The sequence below is a fragment of the Carassius auratus genome, chromosome 7, assembly GCF_003368295.1.
Source record: "Carassius auratus strain Wakin chromosome 7, ASM336829v1, whole genome shotgun sequence".
NCBI classification, from domain to species: Eukaryota; Metazoa; Chordata; class Actinopteri; order Cypriniformes; family Cyprinidae; genus Carassius; species Carassius auratus.
Window position 1 is genome coordinate 14,666,823 of NC_039249.1, and position 21,741 is coordinate 14,688,563.

The 21,741-nt window shown below is 38.9% G+C and overlaps 2 protein-coding genes across 2 annotated transcripts in view; one reads left to right on the forward strand and one right to left on the reverse strand.

Moving 5' to 3' along the window:
* Window positions 1–14,643, forward strand: LOC113106041 (dipeptidase 2-like). The gene is made up of 11 exons (XM_026267569.1): window positions 1–146; window positions 1,630–1,778; window positions 1,987–2,113; window positions 2,832–2,961; window positions 8,569–8,710; window positions 8,916–8,985; window positions 9,413–9,589; window positions 9,705–9,789; window positions 9,860–9,935; window positions 10,249–10,384; window positions 13,695–14,643. Exons 2-11 carry the CDS (start codon window positions 1,639–1,641, stop codon window positions 13,881–13,883), a joined length of 1,272 nt encoding a protein of 423 aa, XP_026123354.1. The 5' UTR covers window positions 1–146; window positions 1,630–1,638; the 3' UTR covers window positions 13,884–14,643.
* Window positions 14,166–21,741, reverse strand: part of slc12a4 (solute carrier family 12 member 4) — a 19,002-nt gene continuing 11,426 nt past the window's right edge. Inside the window, exons 8-24 of the mRNA XM_026267568.1 lie at window positions 21,360–21,574; window positions 21,047–21,211; window positions 20,655–20,753; window positions 20,408–20,465; window positions 19,983–20,157; window positions 19,459–19,577; window positions 18,960–19,058; window positions 18,680–18,799; window positions 18,446–18,550; window positions 17,681–17,849; window positions 17,289–17,484; window positions 16,997–17,166; window positions 16,705–16,836; window positions 16,491–16,598; window positions 16,160–16,347; window positions 15,671–15,804; window positions 14,166–15,489 (exon numbers count right to left, since the gene is read on the reverse strand). Of these exons, the coding sequence (XP_026123353.1) occupies window positions 15,398–15,489; window positions 15,671–15,804; window positions 16,160–16,347; window positions 16,491–16,598; window positions 16,705–16,836; window positions 16,997–17,166; window positions 17,289–17,484; window positions 17,681–17,849; window positions 18,446–18,550; window positions 18,680–18,799; window positions 18,960–19,058; window positions 19,459–19,577; window positions 19,983–20,157; window positions 20,408–20,465; window positions 20,655–20,753; window positions 21,047–21,211; window positions 21,360–21,574 (2,344 nt within the window). The 3' untranslated portion in view covers window positions 14,166–15,397. The remainder of the gene's footprint in view (window positions 15,490–15,670; window positions 15,805–16,159; window positions 16,348–16,490; window positions 16,599–16,704; window positions 16,837–16,996; window positions 17,167–17,288; window positions 17,485–17,680; window positions 17,850–18,445; window positions 18,551–18,679; window positions 18,800–18,959; window positions 19,059–19,458; window positions 19,578–19,982; window positions 20,158–20,407; window positions 20,466–20,654; window positions 20,754–21,046; window positions 21,212–21,359; window positions 21,575–21,741) is intronic.

Here is a 21,741-nt window from a genome sequence, read left to right on the forward strand (position 1 = left end):
CACCAGAGCATTTTTTTTTTAACCGAGACATAATCTGTAGAACAACACATGGACAAATTCCGCACAGAATAACAGATTACTCCACATAGCATAAACATCTCTTCAAGTTCACGAGTAGCCAACTCTAAAGCAAGCCTCCTGAAGCGGTGAGTAATGGCTAATTGTATTTATAATAGGCTATGAGTATTTTACAGACGGACATTTCAGGCGTGCTTGATACTGTTTGACAGATACTATTTGACAGAGTTGAGGAGATCCCGATTTCTAACACTTTTTGTAATTCAATACTTTTTTTTATCTCGGTGTATAGACAGTTAGGTAAGACAGTTAGGTTTACTGTAAGGATACGTACACTTAGGCTATATATTACATAAATGCTGAACATCTTTACTCCAAAATATAAAATATAGTTAATTGAATGCTCTCATAGCGAGGCGTGTTCACACTTCATTTGCTCGACAGATAAAATAGAATGTGTTTAAGCTGAATGCTCAATAACATTTTCATCTTAGTACAACATTAAAAAGATACCACAGGTCGACATTTTTTGGAAACAGATACACTTACATCAGTGAAGTGTATAAAATTAATAATAACAATAAAACGTGGCCTGTGGGTTTTGCTGATTATATCTTGTTGCCAGGATGATATAAGCTGTATTTAAAATAATGGAAACAAATAAAGGGTACTTTTGAAACGACCATATATTTATGCATTTAGCAGACGCTTTTATCCAAAGCGACTTCCAATACATTTCTTTTTAGCATGCTCTGAGCCACAGGAACATGACAACCTCTCTATGTGGCGAATAGCCTGGGTCTCCCCTTCATTTCATTTCATTTCTTACTTATATTTAAAATCAGCTTCTTAGTAATTAAACAAGTTAGAATTAGTTCTTGAACGAGTCTTGCCACAAAGATTTCTATGAAATATATCTTGATATATATATATATATATATATATATATATATATATATATATTAGTGCTGAGCAAAAAATAATCACATCAAAATTAAAAGTTTTTGAGTACAATATATGTGTGTGTACTGTGTATATTTAGTATGTATATATAAATACACACATGCTTGTATATTTTTAAGACAAATATGTTATATATATTTACATGTAAATATTTTCTAAATACTGTATGTGTGTGTCTTTATATTTACATAATTTATATACTGTTATAGTTGTGTGTGTTTGCTAACGTATAAATCAAGCGCTCGAGTAGCGTCTTAATCAAATGAGGAGTTTACTGAACATCGATGGAGATAACATAGACAATATACAACACTACTATATTATCACATTAACTACCATCAGGATACAACATCAACTTAACCAACATCCATCACGGACGAGGAAGAACTGAACAGGCAGGGTATTTGAGAACACAGGAGGATCAATCAATTAACAAAACAAGAACAGGAAGAAGACCAAATAAGGAAACAGAAAGTTCATGAACGTAACATATACACAGACATGCATATATTATGTGCTCAAAAACTTTTAATTTTGGATGTGATTAAGCAAGATTAATCATTACCCAGCACTAATATATATATAGTACAGTTTGGCTACTCATTACTGTACATGCCAGCAAATCCTTTGACTTTTTTTTTTTATCAGCATCATAGGATGTTAATATATAAAATAGCAGGCATCAGAGGTGCCTGGATACAGTGGTTCATATGCACCCTTCTTTCACTTCTTCATGGAGTAATATCCGAAACCGGTAGAGCACTGGATATAATGAAAAAATATCCACTGATTGATGGGTATGTCTTACTTTTCACTTACCTTCACTTACACATTATTAATTTTTACTTTTAATCTGTGCTTTAAACATAACTGGTTTATAATATTATATAGCTGAGGATACTGACAGTATATGTCTTCAGAAAAGGTTGTAATTGCAACAGCTGCTGCGATACAAATGGTGTTGTGATTTTTGATTTCACACCGCTTTTCTTTCTCTTTACTCAGACACAATGACCTGGCATTACGTCTGAGAATGTACCATAATAACAAACTGAGCACTTTCAATATGCACAACAATTCTAAGGTGGCTACAGATATTAATCGCCTCACTGCTGGCCATGTTGGAGGACAGGTAATTTATCTTGGCTGATTTTTGAGTATAATCTGAATCTTTAACCATTTATAAATTCACAAATCTATATTTGTGTATATTGTATATTGTGTAAATCAAGTGCTGGGCCTGATTGACAAGCTTGTTCTACCCAGAATTCACATACAGTTGATTTTGTGTGATTCGATGAGCAATATATGATTATCTTTAACCATTATCTGGATCTAGAATACCTGAGAAAAGATGATGTCACCCCCTTAGAGGACCTCAGATGATGCTTACCCTGAAACAACATACAGAACTACCACATTTTGTTATAAGTGCACTGTGATTCCATCATATAATAATTGCTGTTAATAGCGTTCATCATGTTTGACTACATCTTTAATTGATTTTTCCAAAAATATCGCCATATGCACATAAACTGACAGTCACCACTGATAAGCTACAACTAAATATTGTAGAAACGTAATTTTCTATAAAGTTACTTTGCAGTGATTTCTATCACAAAAAGCGCTATACAGATAAACTTGAATTGAACTGAATTATCTTAAAGTCCACTTTCCTATTTCTTAAAACTGACTTCTTGTAAAGTCACTCAATTGCACTGAAACTGCTAGTTTCTTTCCAAAATTAAAAAAAATTCTTAGACATTTTGGACCCGTAAGTGAGTGGCCAGTTTGCTGTTTTGGTTATTTTGTGCATGATTAGAGATAAATAAGTATTTGATATTTGTTAGGTTTTTGCGGCATACGTGATGTGCACGGCTCAGGATAAAGACGCTGTCAGACTGACCCTGGAACAGATTGATGTAATACGCCGTATGTGTACTGAAAACCCACAGATGGAACTGGTCACCACAGCAGAAGGTACTATTGCACCCCAACCTCCAATTGAGCAAGTCATTTCACTTTGCTGTGACTGAACATTTTTGAAGCAAGCCTGGTTCTACGGGGGTGCTAGAGGGTAATAAGCACCCTCAAACGAAAACAATAGCACCCTCAGTGAAAGCTGTAATAATGGCATTTCATTGCAGATTTGGCAAACTATCCAGTGTGTTATGGTTTGCGCGAGATCGGTTTTGCAGTGTTGAGTAATAGCATGTCACAGACATATCTGTTTATTTTTTTGTCAATCAGAGGCATTTAAGAATCCACTCACTGCTCAATAAATCGCCAGAGTTATTGCAGGTGTTGTGTTCAGTATGAATCTTCTCATTATAACAAAGTGTAGGCGAAGTGTAATTAAGAGATTCGTTGTGCAACATAGAGACCTTCATTAATTATAACATAACTTTGTGAGAACGTGATCAACTAAGTTGCATGACAGGTTTTTAGTGACGGAACGTTCTTTGTGCAATATCAATGGACGACACTAAAACCTTTACATAGCCTAGGCTATAAATTAATGTTAAAGCTCCGTCACTAATTTAAGAAGCACCCTCAGCAATTAGATTTTAGATCCGGGCCCGTTTTAAAGTTTTCAACTTTATACTGAACAGTTTAAGGAATTTAATTTCATTCTTTTTTTAGGAATTTAATTAATGTTTATAGGTTTGTCATCTCAAATTATTTTTCAAAACAAGCATATCCTACATTACTAAACATTGCTAGTCAATGGTCACCAAACAACATTCTTCCACCGAGAGTCCTACAGGTTTAGAAACTCATGAGGGTGAGTAATTGATGATAACTTTTAGTCTCTTCAGGGAAAGTTTGAAAACAAAAATCTTAGTGGCATGAAAGTTCCCTCGGAAGTCCATATCTGGAGAGGATGTTGTAAATAATCTCCAGTAAATTCCAAATGAACAAGATTCTTGCCTACACTTGTTGTGTAAGTAAAAGTAGAAGAGATTTTGCAGTCTCACAATTACTTGCCTGCGGATATCCCTACACAACATGATTGGACCAGTGCTTTCCATACATAACACTGTCAAACATCTAGACTGCATTTCACATATCACATACCCAAAAGATGGGGTGGATATTTTAATGTTTTGGAAAGAAAGTCTCTTTATGCTAACCAAGGGTGCATATATTTGATCAAAATAAGTAGTTCAATCAGGACCACTTCCGTCAAGTATATTTAATGACAATTATAATTGCATACAGTTAGTGTTGGCGGTATGGTTATGTTCTGGGCAACACTCCACACGCCTGTCCATGCAGCCATGCTTGGACAGATCGGGGAAAGCAGCAAGACAAACCCCCCCGGGGTACAGAACAGAACCATTATAAGCATACATAATTACAATTCTCAATTACATGAGTTGTAAAAATGTCATGGAGACTGCTTCCAATGAAGACACTGTAAAGAAAGAACAAGTTAGATCAGATTACAGGTTCAGTTGGTGGAGTTGGGGTTGGGGGAGGGAGTTAATTGCAAGCAGCAATGCTATGGAGAGACACTGAATAATGGGAATTTAAATAGACCGCAGGTGATAGGTTTCAAGACTGGATTGGTACACGTCAGGAATAGCTGACTGTCAGCTGATGCAAGCATGACTAACATGACCTGACTGAACTAACGCGATGCTCGATTATTGTTAAATATTATTGTAATTTAAACAACTATTTTAATACATTTTCAAATAGAACGTGTTGTGTTGCATAAAATGTAACAAAATGTTGAAAACGTCTCTAGGTTACGTATGTAACCCTAGTTCCTCGAGGGAAAGAGACGCTGCGTCGAAGCGCTATGGGGAATGCATCTAGCATGAGCGACTCTGAATAACGCGTGTAATCAGTCCAATGGAAGAGAGTGACGTCACGGGCGGGGTGACGTAAGCGACCAGGAAGCTATAAAAGCACGTGCCGCGCAGCTGGCGTCAGCTTCGAGGACCAGCAAGCGCCGGGGGTATGGCCTTGAGACTCAGCGTCTTGCTCCCTCGAAGAACTAGGGTTACATACTTAACCTAGAGACGTTTCTCTTTAGGAACTCGAGCTGTGTCGAAGCGCTATGGGGAACGAGTACCAACGCTGCCAGACTACCAAACCCCTGACTAGTGTTTATCCTAAGAGCACAGCTTAGGACGAGAGGACTGAAGCGCCTGGAGTGACTGGCATGTCTTAGCCATATAATCTTGCAAAAGTAGAAGGCGTGGACCACCCCGCAGCATTGGTCTGTTTTTCTCCACAGGGCAGCTCTGTGGACGTATGCGTCCAACGCTCGAAATGAACACGTACAATTAAGTTTCTCTTGTTCGGACTCCCGAAAGGGAGGAGGACAGAAGGCCTGCAGCACTACAGGTCGTGGTGTGACAGAGGGAACCTTAGGAACATATCCCGCTCAAGGGTATATGAACACTTTGGTCATGCCATGTGCAAAATCAAGATAGGTGGGGCCAATGAGAGGGCCTGTAATATCCTACTCTCCTCAGAGAGGTAATGGCCAACAGAAAGCCGGTTTTAAGAGTCAGATGTCTGTCTGAGATATCTTGAATAGGCTCAAACGGAGATTTACAAAGAGCCTCTAACACCACAACCAAGTCCCACGGGGAATACGGGACCTTACTGGAGGGAACGGTAACTAAGGGGTGTCTTCCCAAAGACTGACCATCGAGAAGGGCATGGTAGGCCGCAATGGCCGCCACGTAAACCTTCAGCGTGAAGTGGGTCAACCCTGCAGAGAGCCTGGGCTGTAGAAACTCTAGAACTGTACCAACTGGGCGGTTTGCTGGGTCAAGCTGGCGGTCTTTGCACCATGAGGTGAAGAGTTTCCACCTCAGGGCGTTGAGGGAGCTTTGGCTTGGAGGATGGTCTGGTCTTGGATGTTATGAGTTGTGCCCCCTCAGGGGCCACACCCACAGTTTCCATAACTCTGGGCCAGGGTGAATTATCGTGCCCAGCACCTGTGAGAGTAGGTCTGTCCTGATCGGTATCTCCCATGGAGAGCCGTCGAGGAGTGGGACCAGATCTGTGAACCATACTAACAACAGATGGACCCCATCCCGGCGTACTCTCACCAGAACTCCTGGGAGCAGAGCAATAGTACCATAGCGTCCAGTCCCAGAGGAGCTGGATGAACCAGAGAGAACCAAATAGGACACTGTGATGCCTTTTGAGTCGCAAAGAAATCTACTTGAGCTCTGCCAAAATTTCTCCATATCTGCTTCACCACCTCGGGGTGAAGTTTCCATTCGCCGGGCCTCGGCCCCTGCCTCGACAGTATGTCTGCTCCCATATTTAGTTTCCCAAGAATATATACTTCTCTTAATGAGATGAGTTTGTCCTGGGACCACACAAGGATCTGGTGTGCCAGCTTGTACAAGGGGCGCGAACGCAGACCTCCCTGGTGGTTGATATAAGAGACCACCAATGTGTTGTTGGTGCGCACCAACACATGGTGACCCCTTAGGTCTGGGAGGAAGCGCTTCAGTGCATGATAAACTGCTAGCATCTCTAGACAATTGATATGCCATGTCAGATGGCGACCACTCCACAGACCATGGGCAGGGTGGCCAATCATGACCGCACCCCAACCAGTGAGGGATGCATCCATCGCTAGTATTACACGGCAACAAGGAGCTCCAAGCACCGGGCCCTGATTCACGGAGGCAGCACCGCATGACCTTGATAGTTTGTAGTAGATTTCCACCAGCCTGCCCTGCTGCCGCATACCATTTGCCCACCAAAGCCGAGGTTGTTCCGAGCGGCTTGGAGGGCAATGCCGGGGCCTTCAGAGACGATGTGGCTCCGGGGAACAGATAGCTCCCAAGCGTCTGTTCCACCTGAGGCATTGCCATATCACCCTGGAGCCCAAGACTGGTTACCCACTGAAGCTAAGTAGGGCTGAGCCTGGTCACTACCTGGATGGGAGACCCCCTGGGAAAATTAGGTTGCTGCTGGAAGAGGTGCTAGTGAGGCCAGCAGGGGGTGCTCACCCTGTAGTCTGTGTGGGTCCTAGCGCCCCAGTGTAGTGATGGGGACACTATACTGTCAACAAGCACCGTCCTTCGGATGAGATGATAAACCGAGGTCCTGACTCTCTGTGGTCATTAAAAATCCCTCTCGAAAAGAGTAGAGGTGTGATCTCGGCATCCTGGCTAAATTCGCCCATTGGCCTCCGACCGTCATGGCCTCCTAACAATCCCCATATCTGCTGATTGGCTGCAACACTATGTCTCCTCTCCACCAGTAAGCTGGTATGTGGTGAGCATTCTGGCACACTATGGCTGCCGTAGCATCATCCAGGTGGATGCTGCACACTGTCGGTGGATGAGGAGATACCCCCTGACTATGTAAGCGCTTTGAGTGCCTAGAAAAGCACTGTATAAATGTAATGAATTATTATTATTATTATAACTGTGTAGCCGTGCTCACCCATCCCCACCACATTGCCATAGTAATCTGATGAGTGGATGTAGAGGCAGGCTGAAAACAGGCATTTCCATGATCTGGCTATCTCTTAGTGCAGATCAGGAAATAATGGAAGGCCTCGGCTTGGAGGTGGTTGACTCGCCCGTAGGCAGCGTTCATTGAGCATGCTTCGCTGCAGTTCAGTTGTTTTCTCGGCGGGCCATTAGATGCATAGTTTGGCCACAGCGCAAGTAACCACCTCTAAGAGCTCCTTGTTTTGTGGCGAATGGGGTGGTGAATCCCTGTCAACAGATTCCACATCAACCTCCTCGGAGGAAGAGAGGCGGAGTGTCGATCCCTCTCCCTGGGTGGAAGGAACAGCAGAGCGTGCTTTCGACTCCAGAGATTGGGCGCCAGATCTGGCAGAAGTGGAAGTAGATAGGGACTCGCCCTTCTCCATTCCCTCTGGCAAATCCACTTGCGAACCCCACGAGTGCAGCTGCCTCAGCAGAAGCAGGGCCAGCACCGCGGGGAATGCACACAGAGCGAGCCGACTTAAACATGACTTGGAGCTCTACTGGACAGACGACAGTAAATAAGACTCACAAGACAAACAGTGTACATTCACACTCAGAGCGCTTGCTGAAGATGCAAAGCTGATGCGAGCTGTGTGGCATGTGCTTTTATAGCTTCCTAGTCACCCCGCCCGTGACGTCACGCTCTTCCATTAGACTGATTACACACAATATTCAGAGTCGCTCATGCTAGACGCGTTCCCCATAATAGGAACAGTTGTGCTGCTTAATATTTTTGTGAAAACCATGATAGGTTGTTTTCAGGATTGTTTGATGTATAGAAAGTTCAAAAGAACAGTGTATTTTGGAAATTGTTTTAAATTAATAGATGTTTATTAAAAACATGATATGTAAGGTATTTTTTTAAAAAACTTTTATGAGATTGACCTATGTCATGTAGTTTCAGCCAAATGACAAGTGCCTGGCTTAGAAACGGCTGCAGTTGTACTCATATCATTTTACAGGGAGATGCAAAAGCACTAATTAAATGTCCATTGCGCTCAGATTACTACTGTTGTGAGGAGAAGAGGGAAAAAGGGATTCCACATTGTTTTATATATTTGTGTCTTTAAACTATTAATAAAAGGAATTGTGTGTGTTTAAGGAATGAAGAATAGTACAAAAATCGCATGTCTAATCAGTATAGAGGGAGGCCACTCCATCGACAGCAGTTTAGCAGCACTACGCATGTTCTACCAGCTTGGAGTAAGATCCATGGCCCTCACACACAACTGCAACACCCCATGGTAAATACTCATCATACATGTACTGCATATGCTAATAATAATAATCTGTGCATTTAAACTAACAAGTTTTAAAACTGAATTGAGAGAGGAGCGCAAATGCAAAGTATACTGCATACTTCAAGACATACTGTACTGTCCCTCAATTTTTATTGGTCCATTTCATATAGTTAATTTATTCAACTTTTTCCAATAATTTCATGTGTAGGGCTGGGAGCTCATCTAGTTATTACAAATATTACCAGCAGAATAATAACAGGCTGACAGATTTTGGCAAGGTAAGTTTTTCTTGATGAATCAGTGGTCAATAAAAAATGTAAAACAGATGTGGATTAAGATAAAGTTCAATTCAAGAAAGTTGAACCAAAGTTACACTTGTATTTAGTGGGGGATTTGACCCGTTATTAAAGGCCTCTTTCGTTCTCTTCTATATTTGGAAATCCATGTATTGTGTCCCCTTTTTGAACCCAAAGTCTAGAGACAAAAAAATAATGAAAGTTCAAAGACTTAATAAAATATTCAAAATGGTGATTTGTGTATCCTGTTTGCACAGTAGATCATCTTAAAAAAGATTCTGGAGCATATGTGTGTCAGAATTGCTGACAAATTTGTACCCGTAAATTTGTACCCACTAAGTGGATCAGAAAAAAATGCTTTATACTGGTAATTAATGAATTTATTCATTCTCAAATCGTCTCTCCCCAGGCAGTGGTGAATGAAATGAACAGGTTGGGAATGCTGGTTGATCTGTCCCATAGCTCATGGGAGACAGCCAGAGCTGTGCTGAAACATTCCACTGCCCCGGTTGTTTTCACCCACTCTTCAGCCTATGCTATCTGTAACAATATTCGCAATGTACCGGACGACCAGCTGCTGCTGCTGGTGAGCACCCCCCCCCACCATGTTTTACTAAAAGAAAGACACATTTCACCTGTTTTTTTTTACAATAAAAAAATGGCAAATATTTAGGAAAGAACAAACTTTGCTTTCTTTCTAGAAAGAAAACGGCGGGCTTATCATGGTGAACTTCTACAGCACATTTGTAGCATGTTCAAATAACACAACCGTGTCTGTTGTGGCTGGTAAGATGTTAGATTTCTGTTTATTTATTTTCATTTATTTTGGTTTTAATTTGAAATGTGTGTTTTTTAGATCATTTCGATCATCTAAAGCAGGTGATTGGAGCTGAAAGCATCGGGATTGGAGCAGACTTTGATGGGGCACAAGGGTAAGTTAACATCTGTATTGACTTTGCACAATTTTTGTTTACACACTTTAGGCTCTGTTTATTTTAACATACCTCCACGGAATCCATGCTTGCAGAATTCTGCAGAAAACTGTAGATTTCTGCTGAATTTATATTTTACATATCAATTTGTTAGTAGCAGTAACATTGTAGTGCTCTCAGCACCTCTTAACACATTTTACAATAGCTAAATCCATCCAGAAGTCATAACCCTGAGAACCACAAAAAAAGCATGCAGATTATGCCAGTGCCCTTATCTGTGTGCAAGTGTTTATGTGTGCCTGTATTATTACAGATTCCCTAAAGGCCTGGAGGATGTTTCCAAATATCCAGCATTAATTGAGGAGCTGATAAAAAGGAACTGGACTGAGGAAGAGCTGGCAGGAGTGCTAAGACTGAACTTCCTCAGAGTGTTCCGAAAGGTTGAGAAGGTCAGTCTGACTCTCTAACCATTAGGCCACGACTTCCTTTAGGGGCAGAATAAATATTCACTCACACTTGCAATAGACATTAGTAAACATAACATAGCAAACATATACTTAACGTACATACGTTTTTGTGATAGGACATGTTTTCTCAATCACTGACCACTGGCCACTTTGGTCACAATCAGAACCTGTGAACTGAATTTTGGTTTTCTGTAAATATCCCAAAGATTTAACTCTGTAAAGGTCATTTCTTTGACTGTTCTCTGTTTTTGGCATTAATTCTATAAGACATCCCAGCTGAAATATGGTCTAAACTTTCTCACACATATTCTTATAGTATCTTGTTCCTCAGCTACTTTCTTTGTTGTACTACAGTGGTGAGCTTTACAGCCAGATGGAATTCCTGGAAGAATTTCTTCCAGTTCCTTTCATTTTCCTTGAAAAAGACTTTTACTCCTTGCTCTCAGTGATCCCCATTAATTTATCTGATCACATTACAGCCACTTTATTCCACCCTCAGCTAACCCTCTTCTTTTATATAACAGTTTTTATTGCAGCATCCAATTTAAAAAGCACCTCTACCTTATGTCTCAAATCTCCAGAGAGACTATAGAAAGTGTATCTGTTACAGCAGGGCTGCCAACTCTTACACATTTGACACTGTTCTCACGCCACTCATTAAAAAACACTGGGAGCAAAGAGAGCACTGACAGTGTGCTGACTGTCGAGACAGAGTAGGCCCGGAGTCATCAACCCGTCGATCGCGGTCGACAAGTCGATCTTGGAAGCATTTTAAGTCAATCGCAAAGAGTTTTCAAAATCAGATAAAAAAAAAACCCAATATTTTTATTAATTATTATTTTTTAATTTAAAATGCAGCTGTGTGAGCTTATTGTGTGTAGTAAATGGTGTCTAGGGGAAGGAGAAGGGTATATCTGTCCAGTCAAGTAGCCTATAGTTTACATATAATGTCTGTAAAACAACCGCTTTCTTTATACTTTTGCCTGGCACCACAGCGCGAGCCTCCACTGAGTGCACGCGCACCTCCCAAAACAGACGAGGCATTTATACTTGACACATAACTGTTTTAGACTGAAAACCAGACCATGCAACTGATTTAGACGCGCATACTGGCTGCCGGTGTGATGAGATGCACTAATATCCATCTGCTCGGGCAGATTCGGCTCAAAGTCATGCATCTTCGGATATATTGTTGAAAGTGTTTGTGTTTTATGTTGTTGAAAAAGAGAATCAGTGTTTTAGGCCTTTGATTGATTGATTATTGTCTTTAATTTGTGTGAAAATATTTTTGAAGAATTGAAGGATGACTGTTGTCATAATATTTTATATGCTAGTTGGACTAACCTGAGTATTTGCATTTTGAAGTGTTTGAAATATGTTTTAAAAGGGAAAGTGAAACAGTACATTATTGGCTTAGCTTACCACCATGGTACTCCAGTGGTCACCAACCTTTTTAAGCCTAAAATCACATCCAAAGTCCAAAAGATCTACCACTTGCAAAAATACTGAGCCTCCCCCTCATCTTGTACCGTGTGAACGCAGGCAGGTAACGCCTTGTGTCTTAACTGAGTTTAGGTTAGTAACTAATATATTGTGTATCCTTTATAGAATTAAGTTAGCATTAGGAAAATAAATAAAAAAAAAGACTAGCACCACTGTCAGACAAAACTGACAGGTTTTGTGTTTTTTTTTTAAGAACCCAACCCCCCTTCCCCCCACAGGATTTCTTACTCCAACCTGAAATGAGTTGGCGACCCATATATACATATAGAATACATATATATATATATATATATATCTCACACCTAACCATACTGTTCTTGGCAATGTACGATAAGCTTCCTACTCCTCTAAATGCCATCACACTGGTTCAGCACATTTAATCTGATGAGATTTTATCAAACTTTAGCCGAGCTCAGTTTGGACCACAACCAATGCAAGAAATATTTTTAAACGCTGTTTTCTCAGCCTTATGTATCACTTCCACAAACTACAGAAAACCCTGTCTTCTGGTTGCCTATTTTGCTTTTAGGTCTAAATTTATATATTTATATATGTTATTTCAAAACAATGTTTTTAAATCAACATTCATTTAATTCACTTTAAAGGGGGGGTGAAATGCTCGTTTTCACTCAATATCCTGTTAATCTTGAGTACCTATAGAGTAGTACTGCATCCTTCATAACTCCAAAAAGTCTTTATTTTTATTATATTTATAAGAGAAAGATAGTCTATACCGATTTTTCCCGGAAAAACACGACAGGCTGGAGGCGTGACGTGTGGGCGGAGCTAAAGAATCACGAGCGCCAGTAAGCTTTTGCGTTGAGAGCGTCTGGAAGGTGTGACACAGATCCAGAGGCTGAAATTTAACAACAGCAGCATCAGCAAACGACGTCTCTATGTGGTATGTACTAAAACTGTATATATTTGCTTAGCGGTTTTGGAAAATGACTAAGTTCCACTTTATATCGTCTTTTTTTTTATTTATTTTTTTAAGCTGTACATGTGGAAAGTGCAGTTTGATGACAACATCGCATGTTGTTTACTTGATGTGCTTATTACACGCCGATAGGTAAGTTAACAACACAGAGACATTTGAAGCAGTTTTACTCACCGCCTGCGGTTCCAACACACGATCGTGACCCTTTTTCGTTGGGACTGCATTATCCTTAAGAAATAAACGATATGCAAACCTGGCATCAAACTAGGCCTTGTTTGTAAAACAAGCATCTTCGAAATGCAGGGAACAAACAAAAACACTTGCACAACTCCGTTGATGCTCTGTAAAAATAAACTCCTTCCACTGGTCCCTTAATGCTGTTTTTTCTTTGGTAATCTGTGCAGGGTTGTCTTGCCCTGGCAAACAAAAACACACTCCTTTTGTGACATTTCGTGACGCTCTCGCTCTGATCAGTGAAGTCTGTTGTTCTCTCAGTGCTGTGCTATACGGGAGCGCGCGCTCTTCCGGCAGACGTGCCCTAGGACCCATATAAGGAAATTCCGCTCCATCTAACGTCACACAGAGCCATACTCGAAAAAAAACTTTACGAAACTTGTGACAACGTACACATTAACTTTGTCCATGTTTAGCATGGGAATCCAACTCTTTAACAGTGTAAAAAACTCAGTATGCATGAAATAGCATTTCACCCCCCCTTTAAGGACATGTTAAGTACTGACAAAAAATAAAAGTTTTATTCTTATAATTTGTATATATTAGAAGTCTTTCCCTCAGTGTGGTCAGAGCACATTTGGATATATGTTAAATATTTTTCTCTCTCCATATGTTAAGGTACGTGATGATATGCTGCACATTTTACCCAGTGAAGCTGAGATCTCACTTTCAGAAGTAAACCAGAGCTGTCGTGTGAAGCTGGTCCATCCAGGCAGGCCTGAAAGTAGCCATCGAAATGGAAACGCTCCATTAATGCCTGTGAAAGCATTAATCTGCTTCATATTACTTCTGATGCACTCACAGTAATCTAATAATGAATCATCCAGAGACAGTATACAAATTACAAGTTTCCCACAGACTGCTTAGCCAACACTTGATTTTAAATCTCAACAAGACCAGGAGTATATACACACACACACACACACACACACACACACACACACACAGTATATACACACACACACACACACACACACACACACACACACAAGTAATCATACCTCAAAGTGCTCAAATGTAAAGATGAATATTTTGGAAGCACCAGAGAGTCACAGTTTATACTTAGATTTATCTGCGGATGACACAGTCTTTCGATAATATTGTATTCATTTATTATAGAAGGAAAAAATACTCATCAACTTAATGCAATACCACCTGTTTTTTCTGTCTACTTTTTTGTCAATCAACGAGGTGTGCAGTAAGAGGCTGTCTTCTCTGAGGCAAAACTAAGATCATATAATACATGTAGCATGTTCTGCAGTTCATAGTGCACTTTATTGTAACTTTTTTCATATTCTTAGTTTTAAAATAATTTTGTATTAATACTGTACATAAAAGTCAATCGCATATTTCATTTTAGTTAAATCTCTCTCTCTTTGACATGAAACACTGAACAGACGTAACACTATACAACCAGTTACAGATCATCACCTTTATATACCAGATATAAATGTTGTTAGTCAATAGAGTTTTCCATATTTTCTGCTATTTGTATAACAAATGTATGTAACACATTTCTTTACAGTAATCATGTCCTAAAAATAATAAAGTCTATTGGTATCCAAAATGTCTCATTCTCAATGTGAGTTGTGTACTAAAATGCAGTATGTTGACAATGAATGGTTAATTTATATAGAATCAGTCTCAAAAAAGCTCTACAATGCCGTTATAAATTACAAAATCTACCCATCCCATATAATGCAGTGGGGAGTTTTACAAATAAATAATGAAGACAAAATAAATAAAAATAATATGAGCACTCAAATGGCAATTTAAATTTAGTACTGGCATTTTGAATGGATCAGTCTTGTATCAGGAAGCAGTAGATCTGTTACTTGTGCAGTGAAAGTCATAATAATCAAATGTGCTCGTTTTTTTATAGAGTCTTCCTGTACACAATGTTTTGCATGTCATTTTTTTATATTAAAAGGAAATGTAATATTTATCTTCTAAATGAGCTACTGTTAACTGTTGTGAAATATTTTCTTGGTTCTGACCCAAGCCACTATATTTTCTAATGAACTGTTAGCATGCCCTAAATTCCAAAGTGAATCTGAATGTTATGGTGTGGATGTGGAACGGGCTCAGTTGAAAAGGTGCACAACTTAGCACAAACATGCCTCTAAAATATTTAAAGTGAAATGAATTGTTAAACGAATGAATTACACTTTAGTGTAAAACTCTTTTTCATAAACTGTAAAATGTTTAGGCTGGTATATGATGTTCAAAATGCATATTCTTTATATGCCACTTTTTTTTTTGACTTGCATTAGCTATAATAACAAACAGTAACAGTGGTCTATGTATTGATCTTTGACCATTCAGGAATAGATGGTGATAACCTCACGACCTCCACCTCTCACAAGCAGCACTCTCTCTAGCCCTTCAGTTAACACCTCAAGAAACTCCATATCTGAAATCCGAGTTAAAGAAACAGCATGAGAAATAGCAATAGCAAACACGCTCCATACCAAACAGAGCATTTTTTTTTCATGTTGGATTTATCTATACTGTATCTAACTCGAAACTAAGCACACCAGTAAAAGAATGCTTTAATACAGTACTTAAAGTATATCATTCTTTGGGAAGGATACAGTTTTCATCTCCCTCTGGGTTGCGTGGAGGTCCTGGCATGTTCAGCAGCACGAGTCTGGCATCATGGGATTTATTGACAATAACCTCATTCAGCTTTACAGCTGTGTGCATCCGCCGAACATTAGATTGGTCACTTTAACACACACACAAAGAGAGTTTTGATTTAAACTAAGGTGGAATAATACATTTAGCAAATGTGCGGAATTTAATAAATAAACAAATAAAATAGACTATAGGAACTTTGAGGACTAAAGGTAATTCCACACTGAAATTAAACAAACATGCACACCCACATAATGTATTTACTTCTGTAAAAAAGACAAATACAAAAAAGGAACAGATGTCAATGATCCTCTACTCTTTATGCTAAACATAAAGAACTAATAGGTCTATTATACAAAGATAAAAAGGAAAACCTTTATACCAAATACTGTGTTGATAGTGTGCAGTGGTGGCATTCCAGTTCTTGTTCCTGCTTGCCTACTCACGGTTTAATGCTGATTAGTTCTCTGAAATTTTCAGGTGCATTGCTTCGGTTTCGTCTTTCCGCTTCTATTTTTTCATTAGTCCAGGTCATCTGGTTTTTCTCTGGTAATACTTCAATGGTTTCCTCTTCTTCATCTGAGTATAGACTGCCCATTCTTATCAGCGAGTGTCTGTCCTTCACTAGCTGGGCCTACAGTGAAGAGTAATGAGACCACACTTAAGAGAACTGCTAATGCAAGGATATAACTTTTATAGTCAACAAGACATTAAATGTGATGCTAATATTACAGTGTAAGAACAGAAGAGACATTTCACAAGTGAATTTTGCTGTACCTCTCTGTCTCTCTCTGCACTAGAGAGCCTCATTTGTTTTAGCATCTGTGACCTCTGCTCCATCATCAGTGTCCGCTCATATGTATATGCTGAGATATCACTGTCGTGCTGCAAATAACACCATTTTACATCATGAAATTATGATGGCATACAAACTTAATTTCATATGGTGGGATGTGAAGTGTTAATAGTAGAGTGAAAGTGTTCTAGATACCATCTCAACCACTTCCACTTCTGCTTCTAATCTGAGCTGGTACAGGAAGGTTGCCAGGTCTTTCTTCATCTGAATGCTGTTATCGTCCATTTGAGCCACAGTGAAGATTCGCATCTTGCATTTCCGCCAGACCTGGAGTACAAGAATCCAAATCATATTGTGCTGATTTGTTAATTGTCAGAACAAATATTGCCAATATATTTAGATTTTAGATCATTCTAATTCATTCTCATTGAGTCTTTTTCTAACATTTAAATTTGTATTTTATAATTAGCAGTGATTAATCGTTCACCTTATGTTGTTTGAGAAGGAAAGGCAGGAGCATGAGCATTCCACCATCATGGACAATCCACCACACATCAATATATCCATCAGAAAAGCGCTCATGATTGCTGGGATAGAATGAGACATTTTTTGGAACCATCAGAGCCAGGTGGGCAGCTGTAGTACAGCGGACTGTATCTACAAGGGAGAGAATATGAAAAATGAGTGAATTAACATTAGCCTTTATTAGGACTGTGTCTCAGTGCAGACAATTACAATGCACATAACTCAAATAAACCTTGCCAAACACTTGTTCTTACTAATGAAGGTTTTCCAAGCCCTTGGATCTTCACTCTGTCTCCAGCCATACGGCCAACCCATAACAACTGTGTTATGTTTCATGCCTCCCAGACCACAGGACTGGATGAGGTGCGCGACCCCCTCTCTCACTTTGGAGGCGACCACCACCTGACAGAAGCCCTTCACCCGCTCAATCTCCATCATGTTCTTTATAGCCTGGTGGAGGGTATAGAAACCTAATTTAATGAAATGTTGCCTTTTGCTATCTCTCCCTTGCACACTCCAGAGAGGCTGATAGAGCTGCAAAAACAGTGACCTAATTTCATACACAATGTATTTGCATCTGTATTTAGGATCACAGTTACATTCATGGTAATGCTAAAAGTGCGTGTAAATCAGGAAACTTCCTCACCTGTTCTGACGCTTGTGTTTCCCCATAGCATTCCAGGAAGTTGCCCTGTATCACTGATCCTACAATGGTTAGACCTTTTCCTGCCTTTAGCTGTGAGGCAAATGTAAGCATTCTGGGATATTTCACATGCAGGTCTTCATCCAACTTCAGCAGAACCAGCAGCTGTGGCCTATTAACAAATTGATTTTTATTTATTTTATTATTTATATAAAAAATATTACAAATAAAGTATGAGTGTATAGTATCTAATGTAATAGCGTTTCACAATTGTATGCCTTCATACACTAGTTTGGGATCAGGAAGATTTTTTTTTAAAGAAATGGATTAAAGGTCAAAAGAGGCTGACCTTTTGAAAGAAGCCTGAAAATATTAATTGTTTTTCACTAAAATATTAAGAAGCACAAATATTTTCAACATTCAAATGAATAAAGAAAAAAATGCTTCTTGAGTACCAAGCCAGCTTTACCAATATGCTACTGTAAGGACAAACACTGTTTGAAGTATGCCTTCAGGAGTGCATTATTCAAACAATATCTTCTGGCTTTTATGAACATTATTTAACTAAGTTAAGTGAAAGCATTTCCCAGTCATTACTAAATATGTGTTCTGGAAAAACATCAGCTGATTATATTTTAAGTTAACATTTATTTACACTTTTTATCTAATGCCTTTATATATATTTTCTTTAATAGTTTTGGTTATATAATGTTTTCTACATACTGCAGTCAATTATCGTGGAAAACACATTGTCTGTGACAAACAAACCTCCAGTTTTTGGTGTGGGGTGGTCCAACCTCCAGGCGGAGAAGAGCGTAACGGGCTGCACTAAGGGACAACCCACGGATCCCGTCCCCCCATTCCTTCTCTGCTCTACAAGAGAGCAAACAAATAAAAGTCACAGCTTTGTAAACTAAAGATGGAGAATTCAAGTGACTCTTCAAGTGCTTCCCAGTAATATACTGTATGTAAGTTCAATGGATGTAATTGGAAGTCACTTACCCCTGATACTCAATGTACTTGTAGATCATACCAGCAATGCCCATTGCTACAATGGCATAGTACCAAGAGGAGATGAACATAAGGGCTACACACATACTCATGCCCAGAAATGACAGAGCCCTGAGATGGAGAGAACAGAGGACATTTCAGAAAAAAGACACATTATTGTTACAATAGCTGGAATTGTTTAATTAGAGGTCATTTTTAATACAGACATATATATATATGAATGTATAGACATATATATGAATGTATGCAAACAATTTAACCGCACACTTACCAGTGGTAGTATCTGAACCGAGGTCTCCAGTTTGGCGTTCTTAAAAGTGTTTGTACTGCACACGCCAAGTTTACAAAAAGATAACACATCAGGAAAAACCTGTAAAGTGAACAAACATATATACATTTCCGAATAAATGTCATGTAATACATGCAATGACAATTAAGGTGAAAAACATTTTGACATAAAATAAAACGTGAATAAACATCATCTTTATTTCTGGCTGAATATCAGGACTGCTGGCAGTGACAAGAACATGGAAACACGTGTGCTGTTTGTTCCGAGTCGTTTCATAAGAAGCTACTGTAAATTGTTGTTTATCCTACATTTTATCTGTTTGCAATATAATATGTTTACTTCAAACGCATCAGAAAATGATTAAATGAAAATAATTGCATTAACATGCAACATTCAATATAAAAATGTCATCTTATGTAATTTTGATCATTTATTTTGTGTGACAGTGATATACAGTATCTGTGTGTATATTTGTCCTCACATGGAGAGAATAGGAGCGACCATATCCAGTGATGCAATGAGGATGCCTAGCTCTGCTATGAGTCCCGTCAGCAGCAGGGCCCATGTGGGCTCTCCATTAGCTTTACCGTGTCCAAAAACCTAGGTGTATGCAAACACATGGAAACACACACACAGAAAGCAGCAGTCAGCTGTTAGCATAACATATTTACATTTTATGGAAAACATTTTACATATGACATGCAAATTCTTTCTTTCTGGCTTTTGTGGTTTGGCATTCCAGAAAAGGAAGTAAATATAATCCAGGTGTAAATAATCCAACTTCATCTGTCACGTTTTAAGTTTCAAAACACAGTAGTTCTACAAAACATTACGAACCACAGATAAAAGTTAAACTTGCTGCTATTATATACTGTGTACTCCAACTGAGATAGCAATTAAGAAAATCATCATGGTGAAAAAAGATTTGGAGTTATTATATATATATATATATATATATATATATATATATATATATTTGAAAGCATATATCTGGAGCTCTCTTACTCTAAGGAAAGGAATGATGTTATCTTTAGCAATGGCTTGGAGGAGGCGAGGAGCTCCTGTGAGGGACTGAAGTCCTGCACCCACTGTGGAGAAAAAGGAGCCAATCACAATGACCCAGGGAGAGGGCCAGGACAGTGTGCCAACCACCAAGTTTTTATTGACAGCATCTCCAAATCTAAAAGGGATGTGGAACAACACATGAGACACAACATGCTTAATTTCATTTATGCATTAAGCAAACACTTTTATCCAAAGCTACTTATAGTTCATTCACGCTATAATTATTTTTTTTTTTAACCAGTATGTGTGATCCCTGGGAACTGAACCCACAACCTTTTGCGCTGCTAATGCAGTGCTCGGCCACTGAGCAACAGGATCATTTTCCCATCTAAAAATTCTGTATTTGTAATCTCTAAATGACTTACTTATCTCTCAGCACCACACCCTCAATACAGGCCCCAAATAGAACCACAGAGCTGAAGTCTGTGAAAGGAGTCAGGGAATTTTATGGAACTTTTTTAATGCTAAATAAAACTTCTAAAAAAAAAAACATAAAAAAATAATTTATAACACAAAAACAAAACGTAGTCCTAAAATAACATTCTGTCAATAAGAGTAATAGATTAATTATTGTTTTAAACATAATATCAGAACCAACAGCAAAAAGGATACAGACGAGAGAAGTCGTTGTAATAGCCAGGATTGTCCCTATTGGTATAGACTTCTGTGCATCTCTTAGATCACCAGATCTGTTTGACCCTGCCATAATGCCTGTCTCAGAGACACAGAAAGACAAAAATACAGAATTTAAAGACATTTTCATTTTAGAAGATGTGTAAAAGATGCACAGTAATAACTAACTTTTTCACAACTTTTCAGAGTTTTTAATTCATTTTTTTTTATGGAGTGGTTGTCCACTGAAAGTATTTTTTTAAAGCAACAGTCCAATATATTAAAAGCACTGCACTTCTATCCATCACAGACTCATTCTCTGTTCTATATGAGCTGCGCTTTAACACTGTGTTATAAATAAATACATTTCTTAGAGGACAGATGAGTTTTACCTGTGGCAGAAGGAAAGAAGATTCCCACTAAGAGGGTGAAGGACGTGGCGATGTCAGCAGACACATAGAAGCCAAAGGTCTCCATTGAGCCATGGACATCAACAGAAGACAGACTTGCCTTTTCGAGAATCTGCCCTTTCTCCATGTAATCCCCCCACATGTTTTCTACACACATACATATGCACAAAGCTACATATTATTCATGATAAATGGTAAGTGCCTACAGAAGGAGGGCCTTTTCACCATCTTTAAATGCATGTTTTTCTTTCTTTTAGGACCTAGACAATAAGCTGTAGACAATATGTGTCCTTACCTTTAATGATGCCACTGGCCAGCCCAGGAATGCCCTGGATCTCTGTGACATTGTTCTGGAGGAAGTACTCATCACAGTGAGCACTGCTGGAATTCTCAGAGCTGCAGAAGTTCTTCCAGAGCTGGCTGGGAACCGTGTCATTACCGACAACTACTGTCTTCCCACAGACATCAAACAAATCACGAACTAGTGTGCGGTTTCCTAACATGCAGATCCTGCACAATTAAAAAAAGAAAAGAAAAATTTTACACTTATTTGTATTCAATGATATTTTAATTCTGCATCATAAGAAAACTGTGTAAACTACGGAAAATATATAATATCATTATATAAATATATAAATAGTATATATATCAAATACATACATAAATACGTATATAAA